The sequence below is a fragment of the Zingiber officinale genome, chromosome 5B (genome assembly GCF_018446385.1).
Source record: "Zingiber officinale cultivar Zhangliang chromosome 5B, Zo_v1.1, whole genome shotgun sequence".
NCBI lineage: Eukaryota > Viridiplantae > Streptophyta > Magnoliopsida > Zingiberales > Zingiberaceae > Zingiber > Zingiber officinale.
Window position 1 is genome coordinate 118408312 of NC_055995.1, and position 17392 is coordinate 118425703.

A 17392-nucleotide genomic window follows, 5' to 3' on the forward strand; every position below is an offset into this window, starting at 1 on the left:
AGAATAGAAATTATAGAAAAAGAAAAAGTATCTTTTACTCTAGATATATTAGAAAAAAGGATCCGATTATGCAATGATGAGAATAAACAAGAATACTTGTAACTTTATTAAATTTAAAAAATCTTTTTTCTTTTCAATGCATGGTGTTATTGAAATACTTGCAATGGGATGGAATGGATTTATCATCTCATCTCTCTCAAATTATATCCCCATCTTAATTTTCAAAACTATAGAACATCTATATCAATTTTCCTATCAATATCTCTAAAATTTAAAGTAAATCATCAACTTTATTAAATTTAAAAAATCTTTTTTCTTTTCAATGCATGTACACCACCTACTCTATAATTTACCATATCTTTATTTATTTATTATTATTTCTCTCTTCTCTATACTTTTTTATTATTCATTTAACATTTAAGGTAGTATTTTCATTCCCTAAATTTAGGGAATTACTGTTCATAGAATCTAAAATTAGAGGACTAGTAGGGTATCTGATACAAGAAATTTTTTTAGGTAAAATGTAAAATTTAAAGTAAAATGTATATTTAGAGTATCTGATGTGGATGCTCTATCACGATAAGATATCTATATTATCGTTTAGATATTCATAATTTAATCTCAAATATGACGTATTTATAAAAAAAATTCTCCAAATAAAACGCGCAATCGAAAGATGTTGGACGTCTGGACTGCCCACCGTGCGCCCTTTTCAATTTACTCAAGTGTCCGATAAATTTTTTTTATAAAACCGAACCAATCACCCTAGAGAACCTCAATCCGAATCCTTAAAAAAATACCCCAATTCGAATTAAAAAAAAAATCCCCGCACCGTCCCCTTTCAACTTTTCCCATAGAAATCCGAACTTGGGAAATTTATCATCGCTAGGAAAAATGAGTAAAAATAAGAAGAAACGACAAAGACAAAAACAAGTTCGAAAAAAAAAAATCAATCCCTTGTGTTTCAAAGGGATGACAAAAATTGAGAAAGTAAATTTTCAAAATCATTTGTTGTAGAATTCCCGTGCATATCAATATAAAGATTGCATGGGCTTATTGCTTACATCACAAGAAGTTACTCAATATAAAGATCTGCTATACAACAATTACATTCCCCAAAATTATGGCACCATTAAAGCAATTTTTTTTCCTTGCATATATTTACTAACACCAGTTGGAAGATACATCAATAGTCATCATCTTCATAATCCTTGCTCCCAAAAACCCTTCGGATCACAGTTGCAATGGCACCAAGCACTAGAAATGTAACAAAAACATCAAAGCCACCACCCACGCCTACTGCGATGCCCGGCCCTGGCGCGAAGAATGTGAATGGTGACCAACCCCATCCACCGTAGAACGGTGCACCATAGCCATACCCGCCAAAAAGTGGCGGGGCGATTGGGGGATTGACGTAGATGTTTGTCCTGCACGACATCATCATGGTCAGAATCATTTCGGATCCTTGAATTGAAATATCATTTTGTTGGTACCAAAGATGATGTCCATTCTACAACAAAATTTGTGCCGACATTTGTATCAACAGACTGAGGCACATGCTACTTAGAGAAATGATCGCGTATTAAAACTTTTTGATAGGAAAAGAATACAGATCTGCTATCTAACTAAGTTTGAAACGAGCAAATGAATTCTTATTGATAATGAGGAAATAATGATCTTGCCAAATGGTATGCAAACAATGGACAACCTACGGGGACATTTGTCTTTGTTTCCACTCTAATTCTCAAAAAAAAAAAACATCAATTTCTGATCTGAACCACTTGACCAGGAAATAACGAGCATGGATCCCCCTAGTTATTGTCGTTGTGATTGTTCTGGAGTGGCAAGGAGAAAATTCAAGCAGTTGCCAATTCATCGAATAAAGCTTATCTACAGGGCTTGTCAGAATCAGTGGAGAATCTCAGGATCTTTGATGCTACTTAACATCCTACCTCTTCTAGATAGCTCTTCATGAACCACATCTAGTTGCTCTTCTAAAACTAGCTTTAGCAGTCACTTTCACCGGGTCTTTTATAATTCTCCTTTTTCACTCATTTCATATGTAAACAAGTTCATCTCCCTAGCTCCATGCAAACGCAGTTCGCTGTAAACCAATTTAGTATAGAAATAAAATTGTTGGAAGCCCTCAATCTGCCTTCAAAAAGGAGCTAATTACACATTGATCATTGATGTTAGAACAGCCGAACATGAACTGGAGATGCAAGTAGTTCATGGCCTAAATTTAGCAAACTGGAACATAGAGAACACACCCAATCGACCACCCAAAACTACAATTCCAGACACTTTTCAGCCAAACAATTCAAACAACTTTCAATAGGCGATATAAAAAAAATAGCCATGGATCTACTTAAGGCAGCAAATACTAGTGCCAAGAAAGAATGGAGGTCTAATGGCTTCTTTGCTAGGGTACAGATTGCAATTTCGTCAAAGCAAATAAACAATTAAACCGAGGGGTCCCCAATGAGAAAGCAATTATTTATTTGATTTACTAATCAGTTGCTTCGATTACCTTGAGTTGTTAATCCGAGGGCCGGAAACCCTAGGAGCCGCAGATCGGAAGGCCTGGCCGCCAACTCTGCCGCCGGACTTCGCAGCCGCCGCCGGATCCACACTACCAAGAGCCAGCATCCCAGCTGCCAATGTGACCATCGCCAGTTTGGCCAATCTCGCCTCACTTTTCCCACTGCCCAATAAGTAGAAAAAGGTAGAGTAACATTCACAACCAATCTGGAAAACAACGACGAGGACGAACCATAAAATCTGTCACTAAAAACGAACCTTGATGAGACATCGTCGACGGAGCACCTGCAGGCCACCAGAGGCGCCCTGTGTAGCGCCTTCTTGTGCTTGGGGAAGGGCGAAAGAGGGCTTCCGGTGAGGAAAGAACGCGTCGAGGAGATCAAAGCCATGCTGCTTATTATCGCTTGCTTCGCTTGGGGGCTCTGTATGCTACACTGATAACGCAAGAGGCTTTGTTATCATTGTAAAGATGGAGAAGCAGCCACTTGGCACAAGCGCAGTGGCTACTAGAAGTTTCATGAGGCAGGATTCTCCATTATTCTAACCCTTCATATTTTTTGTGAGCACAAATAATACTTCCTTGGAAATATCTAAAATTTTAGCTGAATACAACAAAATTCTCCTCCTCTTTTGTTGTTAGGAACAAAAGATTGACTTGCTTTTTCTTCACTGTTGGATCATTTTAAAAGTGATTGTCATTGCTTCTTGAGATGGGTTTGTTTATTACAGGGAAAGAGAGCTGCTTCATATGAAATGTTCCACACAAGCTTAACAATTCCAGTGCACATTTAAGAATATAAGAGCCACTAAAGAGGAAATCTGGATTTATTACAGGGAAAAGTCTGTTTTCACGAAAGATTGGCAAATGATTTCAGCCAGTTTTATGTTCTGGAAAGGCAGATGATTTGCAGACAGGGCACCAGTTCTTCTGCCGAAGCCATTGCTCGATGCATGCAGCATGGTAGCGGTGGTCGCATGGCAACTCGCCTACTTCATCTTCGCCGACATACTCTTCCTGAATGGAAAATAACAAATCGTCATCAATGGAAACAAAACAAGTACTGATGCAAATGAGTTTGGTGTAGAGAATTGTGAATGGACTTTGACTCGCAACATAGAAAATATTAACTCTAACAACAGTCATTTCAAGTTGCAAGTATCAGGGATGACTGAAACACTGGTCCATAGAATCACTGACTTTCCAATGACTTATCGATAATGCATCAAGAACATGCAAGGTTATTATTACAACTGAACAAACTAAATTGATAATTGTACCCGTAGATGGTACATCTTCCCCACGTCGTCCTTTGCACTTTAAAATGTATGAGGGGGCAATAAAACATTTAAAACTTATCCCATGAGAAGCATAATCTATTGACAATAAGTTACCAGACTACATTATTTCCTGGAGAGAGTTCACCAGCAGAGTACCTGGCATATGCTGCATCTCATATCTTCATTCCCACAGAAGGTGATTCCACAGGCCACATGGTTGGTTGTGTATATGCTTCTCTTGAGGCATCTTAACAATTGCTCTTCCGATAGGGCGGTGCTTACCGTGCCCATTCTTTCCTCCAGCGCCAGCAATTCCTGATTTTTTTTTTTAAAAAAAAAAGAAGGAAAATGAAGCCTCTGAGCTAAATAAACAAGAGAACTCAGATTGGAAATCGTTTTGAAATTTTCACAATCAAAATGATCAATTTCTTTGTTTGACAAGTACAATATAGAGAGCAGTTTTTCCTTTTTACTATCAACCCATCTCAAACAGCTGCCTTGCTTTGACCTCATAAAAAAATATATTGTCCTTTCAAACATGTAGGAGAACATTGACTGGCATATCGAAGTACTGAAGGTCAACTATGTGGCATAATTTCTATCCCAAACCAAAAGGGAAAAAAATCCCTAGAAATCAACAACCTAAAGAACATCATGGAAAGGTGATACCTCATAGGACATATTATCAATATCCATCCTCATGTCTCTATGCCTATCACTGAAGTTAAGCCCACTAAAGAGCAAGCTCGTCTCCAACAACAATAATTGCTGCAGAGACACAGAGAACCTCATTCAGATAGTGAAATTAGAATGCAAGGTTATGAGAACACAGATTTGCAACCTCATATGTCAATGCATCATCTTGTTCAGCTCGTTCGAGTGCCAAAAGAACCTGAAGAGAAAAATTATCCTTTAGTTTGAGTGCTTAGTTCAAATGTCCAGTCATGAACAATTGAATGAAATAGTAAGACTTAAAGTAATCCAATTGTCTGTTTATGTTTAAATAAATTATGGAGACTACTATTATGCAATTAGTATGACAACTTTTAGGTTTTTAGTCAAATGGTATGAAGAGAACCTCAGCAACAGCACCCATGCCTAAGCGTCTGTAGTCATCTCTATCCCCCAAACTCAAAGAACTGACGAGCATTCCACCAGTGTTATCTTCTAGATGAGGCATGAATCTAATTTGAGAAGCCTGATTGCTTAAATCTGGCCGCCTATAAGGACTATGCAAAGAGCGTGATGATCTTGATGAACTTTCAGGTTGTACTTCAGGTACTGAAAATTGAGACCACGTGTAATGGGGGTAGACAAAGGACTCACGCAATGGGAAAGCACTTTCATCACCATGCACAGGTAACCTCATTTGACTTTCTTCGCTATAACCCCTCTGAATTCTAACTGGAAATGAATCATCCCTGGCTGTCGGTATGTTTCTAGCAATTCTTGATGTTCGGTTATGTGTTAAATGATCCCGTCGATATGAACTTGAGCCAGCACCATTATCATTGGAAACTACATATGTTCCACTGGAAGATGCGGTTGTGCCCTTGCTTCTTGCAGCTGAAATTTCTGCATCAGATGGTCTCTTTCTTACTGTATCAACCCTCCTATTTTGTGGGACATGAGAGGAGGTACAAGCTGAAGGAAGAACATCAGATATCGATGTGCAACTTATACCTTTAAGGCCCCATCTCTCTGTCCCAGAGCCCAATCTTTCAGAATTGTTTCTAGTTGCCGGGTTAAAGTTCCTATATTCAGTAGCTGTATCTTTGATGCTGGAACTTGAAGAAGAATCTCGATTTATGAAGTAAAATTGATTATGTGGTTGAACTGATGTGTCAATTCTTGACTCATTTATATCTGTATAAATATTCTGTAAGATTGAAGGTTCAGTGTGCTCTGTGATTGTGAGAGTGTCTTCTGAATTGTCCATCCTCCTTTCTGTTCTAGAATCTAGATTCTCCAGAGAAACCTGCCTGTCAACCTTGATCAAATCTTCAATCTTCCCCTGCCTGCCATTTTGTTCAACAGTTGATCCCCTTGGAATTGTTTGATTCTGCTGTTCCAGGAAGAACTTAGAGCATCTAGTAGATGTAGAAGATGAACTGGAAGAGCTTCCAGCAATTGCTTTACTCCCACCATAATTCGCAGGAGCTCTTGCATATGTATATCTTCCTTGGAAGCCGACTTGAGAACCTCTATTGCTGTTATATCTGACATTGCAACTATGATTAATATTTTGATCATCATTTTGATCCCCATTTGAAAAGATCTGTTCTCTGGCAGCTTTCTTGCCAAAATTCTCGCCCATTTGAAATCAAAATTGTAGCGATCAACAAATATGAAGACCTGTTCTACATATATTTCAAACGTGTTAGAATGACTACGTCCAAATCCAATATAATTTAAGAGAGGAAGTGCATTTTGTTTGACAAAAAAAAAAAGAAACGAAAAGCATGCCGACTCCTAAAGGAACCTAAGATCAGCAACTAAATGCTTCTGCTAGAAGTTAGAAAAATCCCTCACTCTGCAATATGAATTGCAAGGAACCAATGTCGATACAGTATGCATCTGAAATACAATTGTATGGTATAGGGAAATAAAAATTGGATAGGGCACATGATAAACAAGAAAAACACAAGTCCCAATGCAACATCTTTAATCTGCAATCAAAAATTGAACACCGAAACCTAAGAGTCAAAGTTCATACAGTGGAAGATCTAAGCATTTAGGGAAAAGCCGAACTGTTCGGCAAAGGCCAAAAGATCAAAGGAACAAAAATTTTCAACTTTTTTTTTTTCTAATCTGCAATCAAACTTTGACATGAATATGCGCAAAGAATGGATCTTTCAGCCCCCCAAAAAAAAGGAAAATGAAATTATGAAGCCAAACAGATCCCAAGCCCCATTGGTATCAACAAAAACATTGAAGCTCTTCCCTTTCTCCCATTCCATACCTTAGCCGCGAAGCCCGCGCTAAAATTCCGCAGTGGAATGAAGAGAGAGAGAGAGAGAGAGAGAGAGAGAGAACAAGGATTGAAGATAGAGGCGATGAAAGAGGCGCCTTCTGAATGGTACCAGAGCCGCGCGGATTTAATGCCCCATCACTCCATCAGCGAAGGTCCATGGAGGAGAAGGACGAGGCGACAACAGCGAAAGCGGAGCGGACGACGAAGGTGAGATGGCAGTGGTTGGATCACGCAACCGAGGAGCGGCTAAAGAAGGAAAGGCGTCCGCAGACAAAACCACAGCCCAGAATGATCCGCTACATTTAATACCATCTCACCCAATTCATCGCTCACGAATCACGAGGAAAGATTGCATTGTTTTAGTAACATTTCCAAGAACAAATGCCAATAAAAATAAATATAAATAATTTTTCCTATTTTTTATACAAATTTTAAAGAACATGCATTCTAAAATTTCATTTTTCATTTTTAAACCAATTGCAGTTTTTTTTGAACCTTATCTTCCCTCTGGCCCCAACCACCACCTCCACGGTCGACCTAATCTCTTGATTATGCCGCACATTGCTGCAACGTGTAGACTTGAAGGAAATCCTTATCGCATAAGAGTACAAAAAAAAATGCTCCTGAGGACCATTTTGCATTTATTTGCATTGTTTTTTAACTTTTAAAGCCACGCCAAACATCCAACAACATTATTTCAGTGCACAAATTTGGGTGGATCATTATCAAATTTCTAATGGGGATCATTAAAAGATAAGGATGGTTGAATATTGAGTTAGAGTTTTCAATCATTGAAGGAAAGAAGATGATTATAGGCATATTTGTTTCAGAAAGATCGAGTTCTCTGTACACGATTAATCAGGATTTACACGAACTAATTATTCTCACATAATGAGATCTTATTCTTGTTTAACTGGGAATTGGATATACAATTACAGTACTGCGATCGCCACCGGTTTGATCTCTCGATCGGTTTACGCCCGCCGGCGATGCCCGGCGCAACCACCAACCACGGCACGACGACGATGCGGAGCACCGGGTGCTCCTCGGAGCTCCGGCCGCGAGCTCCGCCTCCGACCGCTGCAGTATCTCCCACATCACTTTCACGTCATCGTACCCGCAGGTCCGCACCTCGTCGTTGAGCTTGATCAGCATGTCTCTTCCTGCATGCTTTCGGGGTTTGATTCGGGCGGCGACGGCGACGAGCGCTCTCTTGACGGGCGCCACCACGCGGCGGCGCCACCACGCCATGCGCGAGGCGGGCGATGGAGCAGTGACGAGCCCGACGAGGAAGGTGCTTAAGGGGAGGAAACGGCGCGCTGGTGGCAGCCCGAGAAGGCAACACGTCGCCTCGCGCCGCGCGTCCCAGTGGGCATAAGTGCATTTTATACCGCGGTTTCGGAGAGGGCAAATGCGATGTCACAGGCGCTGCGTGCCTGGCGCTCTCGCGCGTCTTTCCGATCTGTGTTTTTTTAATGATGACGTGCCGGTCGCGGATGTCTTGGGCTCCCGGAGTCATGGATGGCCACATCGAGGGGTTCGTGACCACCGGCGCGGACGCGTGGGAGGAGATTTATTTTATGCTTTCCCACGTCTTTTGCGCTTGTCTTCTCGCCTGCGCCGCGAGATGCTGAGCAGGTGACGCTATGGATGGAGTCAGCGAGAATCGTTCGAATCGCTACGAAAACAGATTCCCGGATGAGCTAAGGCTGGGCCAGGCGGCTGGCCGGCAGGCCGGCCGGCCATTCTGTCCGTGCTCAACGCCTAGAAGCATATCTCAAGCCACACACTACGCACATTTATAGTCCAATCGGCAAACAAACTCCATCGATTGTGCAGCACACGAAACTGCTCGTCAATCACATTTTAAAAAGTGAAGAAGGAAGGAAGGAGGAAGAAAAAACAAGGAAATACGCACGGAAAAGATGAAAAGCTCAATCCCTGACCTCTAAGTCAACTCGGTTGATTCTTTGCTGGAGTTGGTCGCCTGGTTTTTAGTTTTTACCAGGTTGACTCTCGTCCTGCAACGATATGACCGTCTCGAATGCTCCCACCAAAGCCCTCACCTTGCTCTTCTTCTTCTCCAACAGCTTGCTCCTCGTCTCCTCGATCACGTCGTTGCTCACTTTCTCCTCCTTCTTCGCCAACAACAGAGTCGGCTTCTTAAACACCCTCACCATCGGCGACGTCTCCCCTCCGTTCTCAACTAACGTCGCCGTCCAAGGTTCAGCCGGCGCCGGTGCTGGAGCTTTACTCTCCCGAGCTTCCCTGACGCAAATCTTCTCCACCGTTGACTCTGCCGCCGGAGACTTGTCGATACTATTCTCCTGATCTGCATCATCTTCTCTGTTCTCTGGCATGGCATCGCCTGCACATGGGTCAGGCATCACTAAATTCGCGCCCTCTGTTTCAGCTTCTACCTTTGCAACCTCGCATGGTTCTTCACGAGGTGATTCGATGATCCCAACAGACGGCGGCTCCTCAGAGAGGTGCCCGTTGGCAATCTCAGGCAGTCTGTTTCCATCGTGATCGATATTCCCATCGAGCTCGTGCTCTGGTGAATCGTGCTGATCTTCTGGTTGAGATTCTAGGTTAGTATCGTCTTCCTCGGCGGCTTTATTAGTCTCAGCGAGTGTTTCTTCCTTGGCTTCAATTGATTCCGCTTCCGTTCCTGCGATGTGATTGTTCTCGCCGGAAACATGGCCTTCCAGGGAAGTAACAACAAAATAATCTTTGTCAGTTGTAACTGATGGATCCTCACTTAATGCCCTTCGGTCGGCGTCGACCTCCGAAGTACTGAGCTTCTTTTTGTTGGAGACGACGCTACCCGCCGGATTCCGAGCCTTGGCAGATGATAGAGCCCCTCCGACGCCGGCTTTTAGAGCTCTCGTTGTTTTCTCCGATACGCTCGCCGGCTTTGAAGACGCTGCAATCCGCGAAACACTGGAGGAAGAAGGCCTCGGCGTCTTTTCTCTGGCAGTAGCGCTCGCCGTCGAAGATGATTTCAAAGGAGAGCTGGACGGCGATGAAGGTTTCTCCGCCGACTTTCTTGCGATTCCTGGCGAACGCGATTTATTGGCGGTGGCGCTGTGTGTTTGCAGTGGCGTGGATCCGCTAACTTTTGCGGCGCTGTCGCTGGTGGATCGAACTATAGGCTTGTGCTGCAACGGATTAGTCTCCCGCTGAGGCGAACCCGAGACCGAGGTTTTGGCGGCCCTCCGCCGGCGAAGCTCATCGGAACTGGTATAGGATGAAGAGATTGACGTGGTCTTGTCGTTCAGGAGAGTGCTTGATCTGGAGGAAGCCATGCCAGCCAACTTAACTGCTAAAGGATCGGAAATCAATTACAAACTTAGTTGGATTTGCAAGGAAGGATTAGATAATCCAAAACTTTCCGTAAGAAATAAGTCACTTAAAATAATTTTAAAAACGACTAAAAAGCAACGAAAACGACGACAATTAAAAAAAAAAAAAAAACTCTCTCCAACCTGACGAAGTTAGGATCCATGACTTCAATCTACTGATTTGCCTCTGCAACTAAATCTCCTTTTTTTTTGTCACAAAATCCATTAACCTAACGTTGTTCATAACACAAAGGAATATGCAATAAAGAGAAGTATGATTGGAACCATCAGAGGAAATAAAGATCTAGCGAATAAATCTTCGGTAAGAAACGTTGCACCTGGAGAAAAGCAATCAATGCATGATCCTCGAAGCAAAAGTGAGCGTGACGCCTACTCTCGCTGAGGCGAGAATTGAAGCGGAAGGTAGGAAGACGAAGGCCAGCAGTCGTTGCCCATTTTAAATTGAGGGAGGCAGAGAGAAAGTCGGGTGTCCAACGATCGACGAGCTCAGACCAGGTCAACTTTAGAGTTATTAATTTGATGAGTTTGTCAACTACGAAATCTTGATCAAGGTGTAATTTTGCTCACGATGCATACGCTTCAACTCATTAAAACAAAAATAAACTAATCGTTCCTTTCTGTTCCTTTGAACAACAAAGAAACTCAACTTGATGCATTATCACCTTGTCAGTTAATAATGGCGTGGACCCAACACTTCAATGAGTTCATGAGTGAGAAGCGAGCCAGAGCTGAACCAAGCCACTTCCTTTGTCGGTGTCGAAAGCAGAGTGATGATGATGCATGCATCGATCTGTTATAAGCAAAGCCATCATTGACAGCTCTCGAGATGAAAGTGTGGCGGAGCAGATGATTCTTTGATTCCTTTTGTTAGAGCTGCAGAATAATTTTCTTGGTCGATGTTTGTCAATGAATTGTATTCCGTCTCATCCTCTTCCCATAAGCTATTACATAATTGAATAATAGTTGTGATTATTTCAAGGAGAGTTGCAGGTTTGCAGCGCCGCCCAACTCTGATCCAAAGTCAGAAATTTATAATCTCTGTACAGGTTAACTTCAATCGATGAGAACAAGCTGTTTTTAGCTCGATACTCATACACAGTTGATGTCAGAAAGTGGGAAAGATGACCCGCTAGTTAGATAACCTCAAGGTTGACCGCAAGAACAGTATGCGCAGAATTAAGAAACCTGGTGTCGCTGCATGTCAAAAAGAATTAGAAGAGAAAAACGTCAATAACCGAGTTATGAAGGGATCAGACAACGGACGGAGGAAGAAATGAACAACGAGAATGACAAACAGTGAACTCTGATAGTAGATTAGGTGGAGACCCAAAAAGAAATTAGAATTTTCTTTTAACCATATGAATTTTAAGAACGGATAACAAAGAAAAACATCTAGAAAATGATCTAGTTTCATCCGTAAACTTTGCATAATAATTAAATATGAAATATTATAATTACGAAGAACTTGAATGCAGCATAATTATCATTGTTCTTTGTATAGAGCTCGTTGATCCGACTATCTTGTGGAAGAAGAAGTAGAAGGAGAAGAAAGTTGACTTTCCAGAGGAATTAGGGTTGACAACGTCGAATCCTCTTCGTCAATAGGAAACGAAGAAACATCTCAAAAGATGTCCTAATCCTTTGGGAACAAACATATTATATAATGTGCATTATATATTAGCCTATAAACGATAATAGATACAAGTAATGGGTTATGCACATATGAGATTCATATCCAATAATCCGAAAATCCAATAACTTTAAGATAGATCACTTAGAGAGTGTTTGGTAAAACTTCTACTAAGCGTTTCATAGATTCTAGCTACATAAAAGCACTTTTGAGTATTTGTAAATGTCAAATTATGCTTCAGCGTTAACTTTTACTTAAAAACTGGAAATAAGAATTTGATGTTATGGTCTAAAATTAAAAATTAATATTTATATCCTTATTAAATTTATTATTTTATATAATTATCGCCATATTTTTTACAATAATAAATTTATTATATTTATAGTTTTTAAATAATATTTTATATTTTTATATAATTTGTATTTTTAGAATTTTGTATACATAGTATGTATTTATATAAAGTTTGTCATTTTTTGTTTATATTCTTATTCATTTTATATAACTTTTGATTATAAAAAATAATTTTAATATGAAATTTAAAATATAATAATTATTATATAAATAAATAGTATATCAAAATTATATTTGTTAGGACCCTCGGAGGTCGGTTAGAGGAGGGGTGAATAACTCCTACACAAATCAAGCAAAACAAATCTTCCTCGGACTTATAACTTAATTAAACTAAACACCTGCATAAATAAAATAAGAGATAAACTAAAAAGACGAGGCTCACAGATTTACTTGGTTACAATCAGGGAGGTTGTTAATCTAAGTAAGTTAAAGTGTACTAAAATTCTCTTTCAGGAGAAGAAGCCTCTTTACAATAATGGAAGCGCGGAAATATAAAGTTAAAATAGAACAGTGGATATGTACAAGTGTTGTTTCACAATTTCTTATTCTTCTTTAGCTTTGAGATCAGGGCTGCTTATATAGCCCTGCTCGGGGTGGCTAGAAGGGTTCCAGGCACCTGGAGGGGATAAAACTTTATCCCCTTCGTAATGAATTACGGTCAAACGTGATCCAGATAAAATCCTGTTCCGAGCGCCCGGACTAGGAAAGTCAACCAAGATGACTTTTTCTAGTCCAGACCTTCCGCTCCAGTTTCGCTCGCCTCGTTCTGGGTCTTCTGCTCCAATTCCTCTTGCTTGGGTGATCTTGGCCATTCGGAATAGGCCTCACCCGAACCCAACTTCCGGCATTCTCGAGCAAGCTTCCGCTCTTGGCTTCTCGTCCCTCGGAAACGTCGCACGCCGCCTTCTCGTCCGCTCGCGTACTCTTCTGCAGCACCTCATCCCTTAGACGCACCAAGCCCGTCGGCTCTCTCCCATGCGGTCTTTCTCGCTAGCTGTGTCTTTTGCTCGACATCGTGTGTTCCTAAGTTCCTGCACACTTAGACATAGGATTAAACACAACAGGACCTAACCTAACTGTAGGACCGTTGGGCCGGCTAGAAGGGAGTTGAATAGCCCTAAAAAAAATAAACAAAAATCCTTCCCGACTTCTCAAACTAACACTTGTAAAATAATCAAAGAAGTAAATTAAAAGCAGAAAAGAAAGAGGCACAATTGTTTATTTGGTTACAACCGGGGAGGTTGTTAATCCAAGGAAAGGATGAAGCTAATCTAAACAGTGGAAAGCGCACAAGCGTTGTTACAATTTCTGAACTGATTTTAAGATTCTGGACCAAGGCTATATTTATAGCCTTGGTCGGGGTGCCTGGAAGGGTTCCGGGCACCCTGGGGGGATAAATTTTATCCCCCAATGTTCAGATCGAGATTTGACTCGATCTGGTCAAAATTCAATCTCCGGGCGCCCGGAAGGGTTCATGGCGCCCCGGACCCTAAGTCAACTTCGGTTGACTTTTTCGCCTTGGTCCGAGTCTTCAACTCCGGTTCCGCTCGCTTGGGTGATCTCTGCCATCCGGAAAAGAGCTCACCCGAACCCAACTTCCGGTCTTCTCGAGCGGGTTTCCCTCCAGCTTCTCGTCCCTCAGAATCGCCGCGTGTTTCCTTCTCGCCCGCCGGCGTACCTATCCACAGTCTTCGTACCTCGGACGCATTGCGTGCCGTTCTTCTCGCTAGCTGCGTCTCTTGCTCCCCGAGCAATCTTCCGCTCCGGCTTTCGTCCCTCGGAACCACCGCACGCTTCCTTCTCGTCCACCGGTGTACTCTTCCGCAGCATCTCGTCCCTCGGAATGTCGTCCTTCTCGCTAGCTGCGTCTTCCGCTCGACTACCTATGCTCCTAACCTCCTGCACACTTAGACACAAAGTTAGAAACAAACAGGACCTAACAAACTTGTTGATCACACCAAAACAACCTTGGGGTTCCAACAATCTCCTCATTTTGGTGTGAGCAACCCAAGTTAAGCAAGGGTAAAAATAGACATGAAATAAACTTAACTAAATTAGCATTTAAGTGCAAAAAATAAAACAAGTTAAATTTTGGTCTACCTCCCCCTAGACTTATACTAATCCTTCTCCCCCTTTAATCACAAAAAAAATGGGGTTTCAAGAAAAAAATCTAAGGTTTAAAGACTTAGAAAATTTTAAGATCCTTAAAAATTTTCAATAATTTTCACATAAACAGTCTAAAAAAAAATAATAAATTTTCTTAAATCTTTGAAAATTTTTCTAAATAATTAAATTTCTAAGTCAATTTCAAAAATATTTTTCTAAGTATAAAAATATTTTGAGAGAGAAAAATGTTTGAAAAACTTTGAAAGCATTAATTAATTTTAATTTTAATACTTTGACAGAAAGTTAATTAAACATTTATTTCAATATTTTGGTTTTCAGGTCGTGGCGAGGCACTAGGCCTTCTTGGTTATTAGAGCAACAACCACTTCCTTAGACAAAGTCTCATAGAGAAATTCATTGTTTAATTTTTCTCACTGGAAAGCGCTAATTTTAATTTTAAAATTTAGACTAAGCAAGATTTAGGAACCCAATAAAAGTTCCAGCCTACTGGATTAACTAACAAATTTTTAGGGACATACTTTCTTGAAATGTTCCTAATTTATCCTGGGTGATATCTAGAGTACCAATTTAAATTATTGGATCTTCTAAAATTGGTTTTAGATGAACATGCATAATTTTTTAAGTTATCTATTTGAAGTTTCAAATTTTGATTTTCTAATTTCAATTTCTCACTTTCCAATTTTGATTTGTCTAATTCTTCTAAGGGGCAAGATTTAGCAAAAATTATTTTTAAATTTTGATTTCCTTTTCTAATTTACAGCAGTCTTTAGTTAATAACTTAACGAACTTAAAAAGTTTATCGGGAGGAAGAGAACGTACCTGACTTACATTGTCGAGTTCGTTGTCTGTGTCTCCCCTTGAACTGCTGCTTTCTTCTGATGAAGCTCCCCCTTCAACGATGCTCTCGATGCTCATCTCGGAAGAGCTTGAATCACAGTCGTCGTCTTGATGACTCGCCATCAGTGCGAGTCCGGAGAATGCTTCGACTTCCGATTCGGACGACGTATCGTCCCACGTCGCCTTTAGGGACTTTCACTTTTGGATAGACTTCTTACCCTTCTCCTTGTCCTTGATCTTCAGCTTAGGTTAGTTGTCCTTGACGTGTCCTTCTTCGTCGCAGTAGTAGTAGCGGATTGTCCTTTTCTTCTTCCCCTACGGATGGTTAGTAGATCTAGATTTACAAAGTTTCTTGAATCTTCTTACCATCATTACCATTTCCTCGTCGTCGAGAGAAGATTCCGACTCTGGTTTGTCTCTCGAAGCTTTGAGGGCGACGTTGTTCTTGGGCTGCTTCATTCCCGCACATCTTGACTCATGCACTTCAAATGTTGAAAAAAAATCTTCTAACGAAATTTTTTCTAAATCCTTAGAAATGTAAAAAGCATCTAATAATGATGCCCATTTGATATTTCTAGGAAATAAATTCAATGCGTACCTGAGTGAATCTCGGTTACTTACCTTTTCTCCGAGATTCGAAAGTCCGGTAATGATTTATTTTATTCTCGAGTGCAGATGCGCAACTGTCTCGTCTTCCCCAAGTTGCAGGCTGGTGAGCTGATTGCGAAGCAGATCTCTTCTGGCGAGCTTGGCTTCGGACGTTCCTTCGTGCAGCTCGAGGAACTTCTCCCAAAGTTCCTTTGCCGAGTTGTAGTGTCCGATCCTGTTGACTTCTTGAGGTGGAAGAACGCTTAGCAGATGGTATTCTGCTTTGTCATTCGCCACGTACTCAGCCTGCTCCTTTTTTGTCCATTGACATTTTTCCTTACCTTCTGGAGCTACAAAGCCAGATTCCATTGTTAAAACTAATTCAAAATCTGTTGTAAAAAATACCTGCATCAATTTCTTCCAGGTGGCGAAGTCCCCTTCGTATTTCGGAGGGTGGATGCTTGGTCCGGCCATCTCGTTGCTTCGTTCGACAGTTAGTCCTCCTGAAGCGTCTTGGCTCTGATACCACTTGTAGGACCGTTGGGTCGGCTATAAGGGGAGGGGGTTGAATAGCCCAAAAAAAAAAAAAAACAAAAACTCTTCCCGACTTTTCAAACTAACACTTGTAAAATAATCAAAGCAGTAAATTAAAAGCAGAAAAGAAAGAGGCACAATTGTTTACTTAGTTACAACCAGGGAGGTTGTTAATCCAAGGAAAGGATGAAGCACACTATCAATCTCCTTCAGACGGAGAAGCCTCTTATAGCGTTGAAGCACAAAAAGAAAGAAGCTAATCTAAACAGTGGAAAGTGTACAAGCGTTGTTACAATTTCTGAACTGATTCTAAGCTTCTGGACCAAGGTTATATTTATAGCCTTGGTCGGGGCGCCTGAAAGGGTTCCGGGTGTCCTGGGGGATAAATTTTATCCCCCAACATTCAGATCGAGATTTGACTCGATCTGGTCAAAATTCAATCTTCGGGCGCCCAGAAGGGTTCCGGGCGCCCCGGGCTGCTCCGGGCGCCCCAGGCTGGTCCAGGCGCCCCAGACCCTAAGTCAACTCCGGTTGACTTTTTTCGCCTCGGTCCGGGTCTTCAACTCCGGTTCCGCTCGCTTGGGTGATCTCTGCCATCCGGAAAAGGGTTCACCCGAACCCAACTTCTGGTCTTCTCGAGCGGGCTTCCCTCCGGCTTCTCGTCCCTCGGAATCGCCGCGTGTTTCCTTCTCATCCGCCGGCGTACTCATCCACAGTCTTTGTCCCTCGGACGCACCGCGTGCCGTCCTTCTCACTAGCTGCGTCTCTTGCTCCCCGAGCAATCTTCCGCTCCGGCTTATTCCCCTCGGAACCACCGCACGCTTCCTTCTCGTCCGTCGGTGTACTCTTCCGCAGCACCTCATCCCTCGGACTGCTGTTCTTCTTGCTAGCTGCGTCTTCCACTCGACTACATGTGCTCCTAATCTCCTGCACACTTAGATACAAGGTTAGAAACAAACAGGACCTAACTTAACTTGTTGATCACACCAAAACAACCTTGGGGTTCCAACACTAACTTGTTTGATCACATCAAAACAACCTTGGGGTACCAACAATATCTCCCTTTTTGATGTGAACAACCTAAGTTAAGTTAAGGTAAACTAACATAAAGTAAAATTTTAAAATAGTTTAAACTACATCTCCTAGACTTAATCTTCCCTTCTTCCC

At 41.5% G+C, this 17392-nt stretch overlaps 3 protein-coding genes across 8 annotated transcripts; all 3 read right to left on the reverse strand.

The window, feature by feature from the left end:
• Positions 1-995: 995 nt before the first annotated feature.
• On the reverse strand, positions 996-3000 carry LOC121985553. The gene is made up of 3 exons (XM_042539082.1): positions 2800-3000; positions 2531-2704; positions 996-1427 (listed from the first exon to the last, which is right to left on the reverse strand). The coding sequence occupies exons 1-3, from the start codon at positions 2928-2930 to the stop codon at positions 1187-1189; spliced, it is 546 nt and encodes a 181-aa protein (XP_042395016.1). The 5' UTR covers positions 2931-3000; the 3' UTR covers positions 996-1186.
• Positions 3001-3264: 264 nt separating this feature from the next.
• LOC121985551 (E3 ubiquitin ligase BIG BROTHER-related-like) lies at positions 3265-7127 on the reverse strand. 4 transcript variants are annotated; one of them, XM_042539078.1, is made up of 6 exons: positions 6903-7127; positions 4898-6174; positions 4661-4711; positions 4489-4587; positions 3976-4134; positions 3265-3556 (listed from the first exon to the last, which is right to left on the reverse strand). In XM_042539078.1, the coding sequence occupies exons 2-6, from the start codon at positions 6134-6136 to the stop codon at positions 3413-3415; spliced, it is 1692 nt and encodes a 563-aa protein (XP_042395012.1). In that variant the 5' UTR covers positions 6137-6174; positions 6903-7127; the 3' UTR covers positions 3265-3412. The 4 variants fall into 4 exon arrangements, with proteins under 4 accessions (XP_042395012.1, XP_042395015.1, XP_042395013.1 ...); XM_042539081.1 differs by having other exon boundaries at positions 4898-6179; positions 6903-7126; XM_042539079.1 differs by having other exon boundaries at positions 6782-7126.
• Positions 7128-8340: 1213 nt separating this feature from the next.
• LOC121985554 lies at positions 8341-10621 on the reverse strand. Of its 3 annotated transcripts, none has more exons than XM_042539083.1 (2): positions 10282-10621; positions 8341-10115 (listed from the first exon to the last, which is right to left on the reverse strand). In XM_042539083.1, the coding sequence occupies exon 2, from the start codon at positions 10099-10101 to the stop codon at positions 8788-8790; it is 1314 nt and encodes a 437-aa protein (XP_042395017.1). In that variant the 5' UTR covers positions 10102-10115; positions 10282-10621; the 3' UTR covers positions 8341-8787. The 3 variants fall into 3 exon arrangements, with proteins under 3 accessions (XP_042395017.1, XP_042395019.1, XP_042395020.1); XM_042539085.1 differs by having other exon boundaries at positions 8341-10118; XM_042539086.1 differs by lacking the exon at positions 10282-10621 and having other exon boundaries at positions 8341-8641; positions 8740-10222.
• Between the last annotated feature and the right edge of the window lie 6771 nt (positions 10622-17392).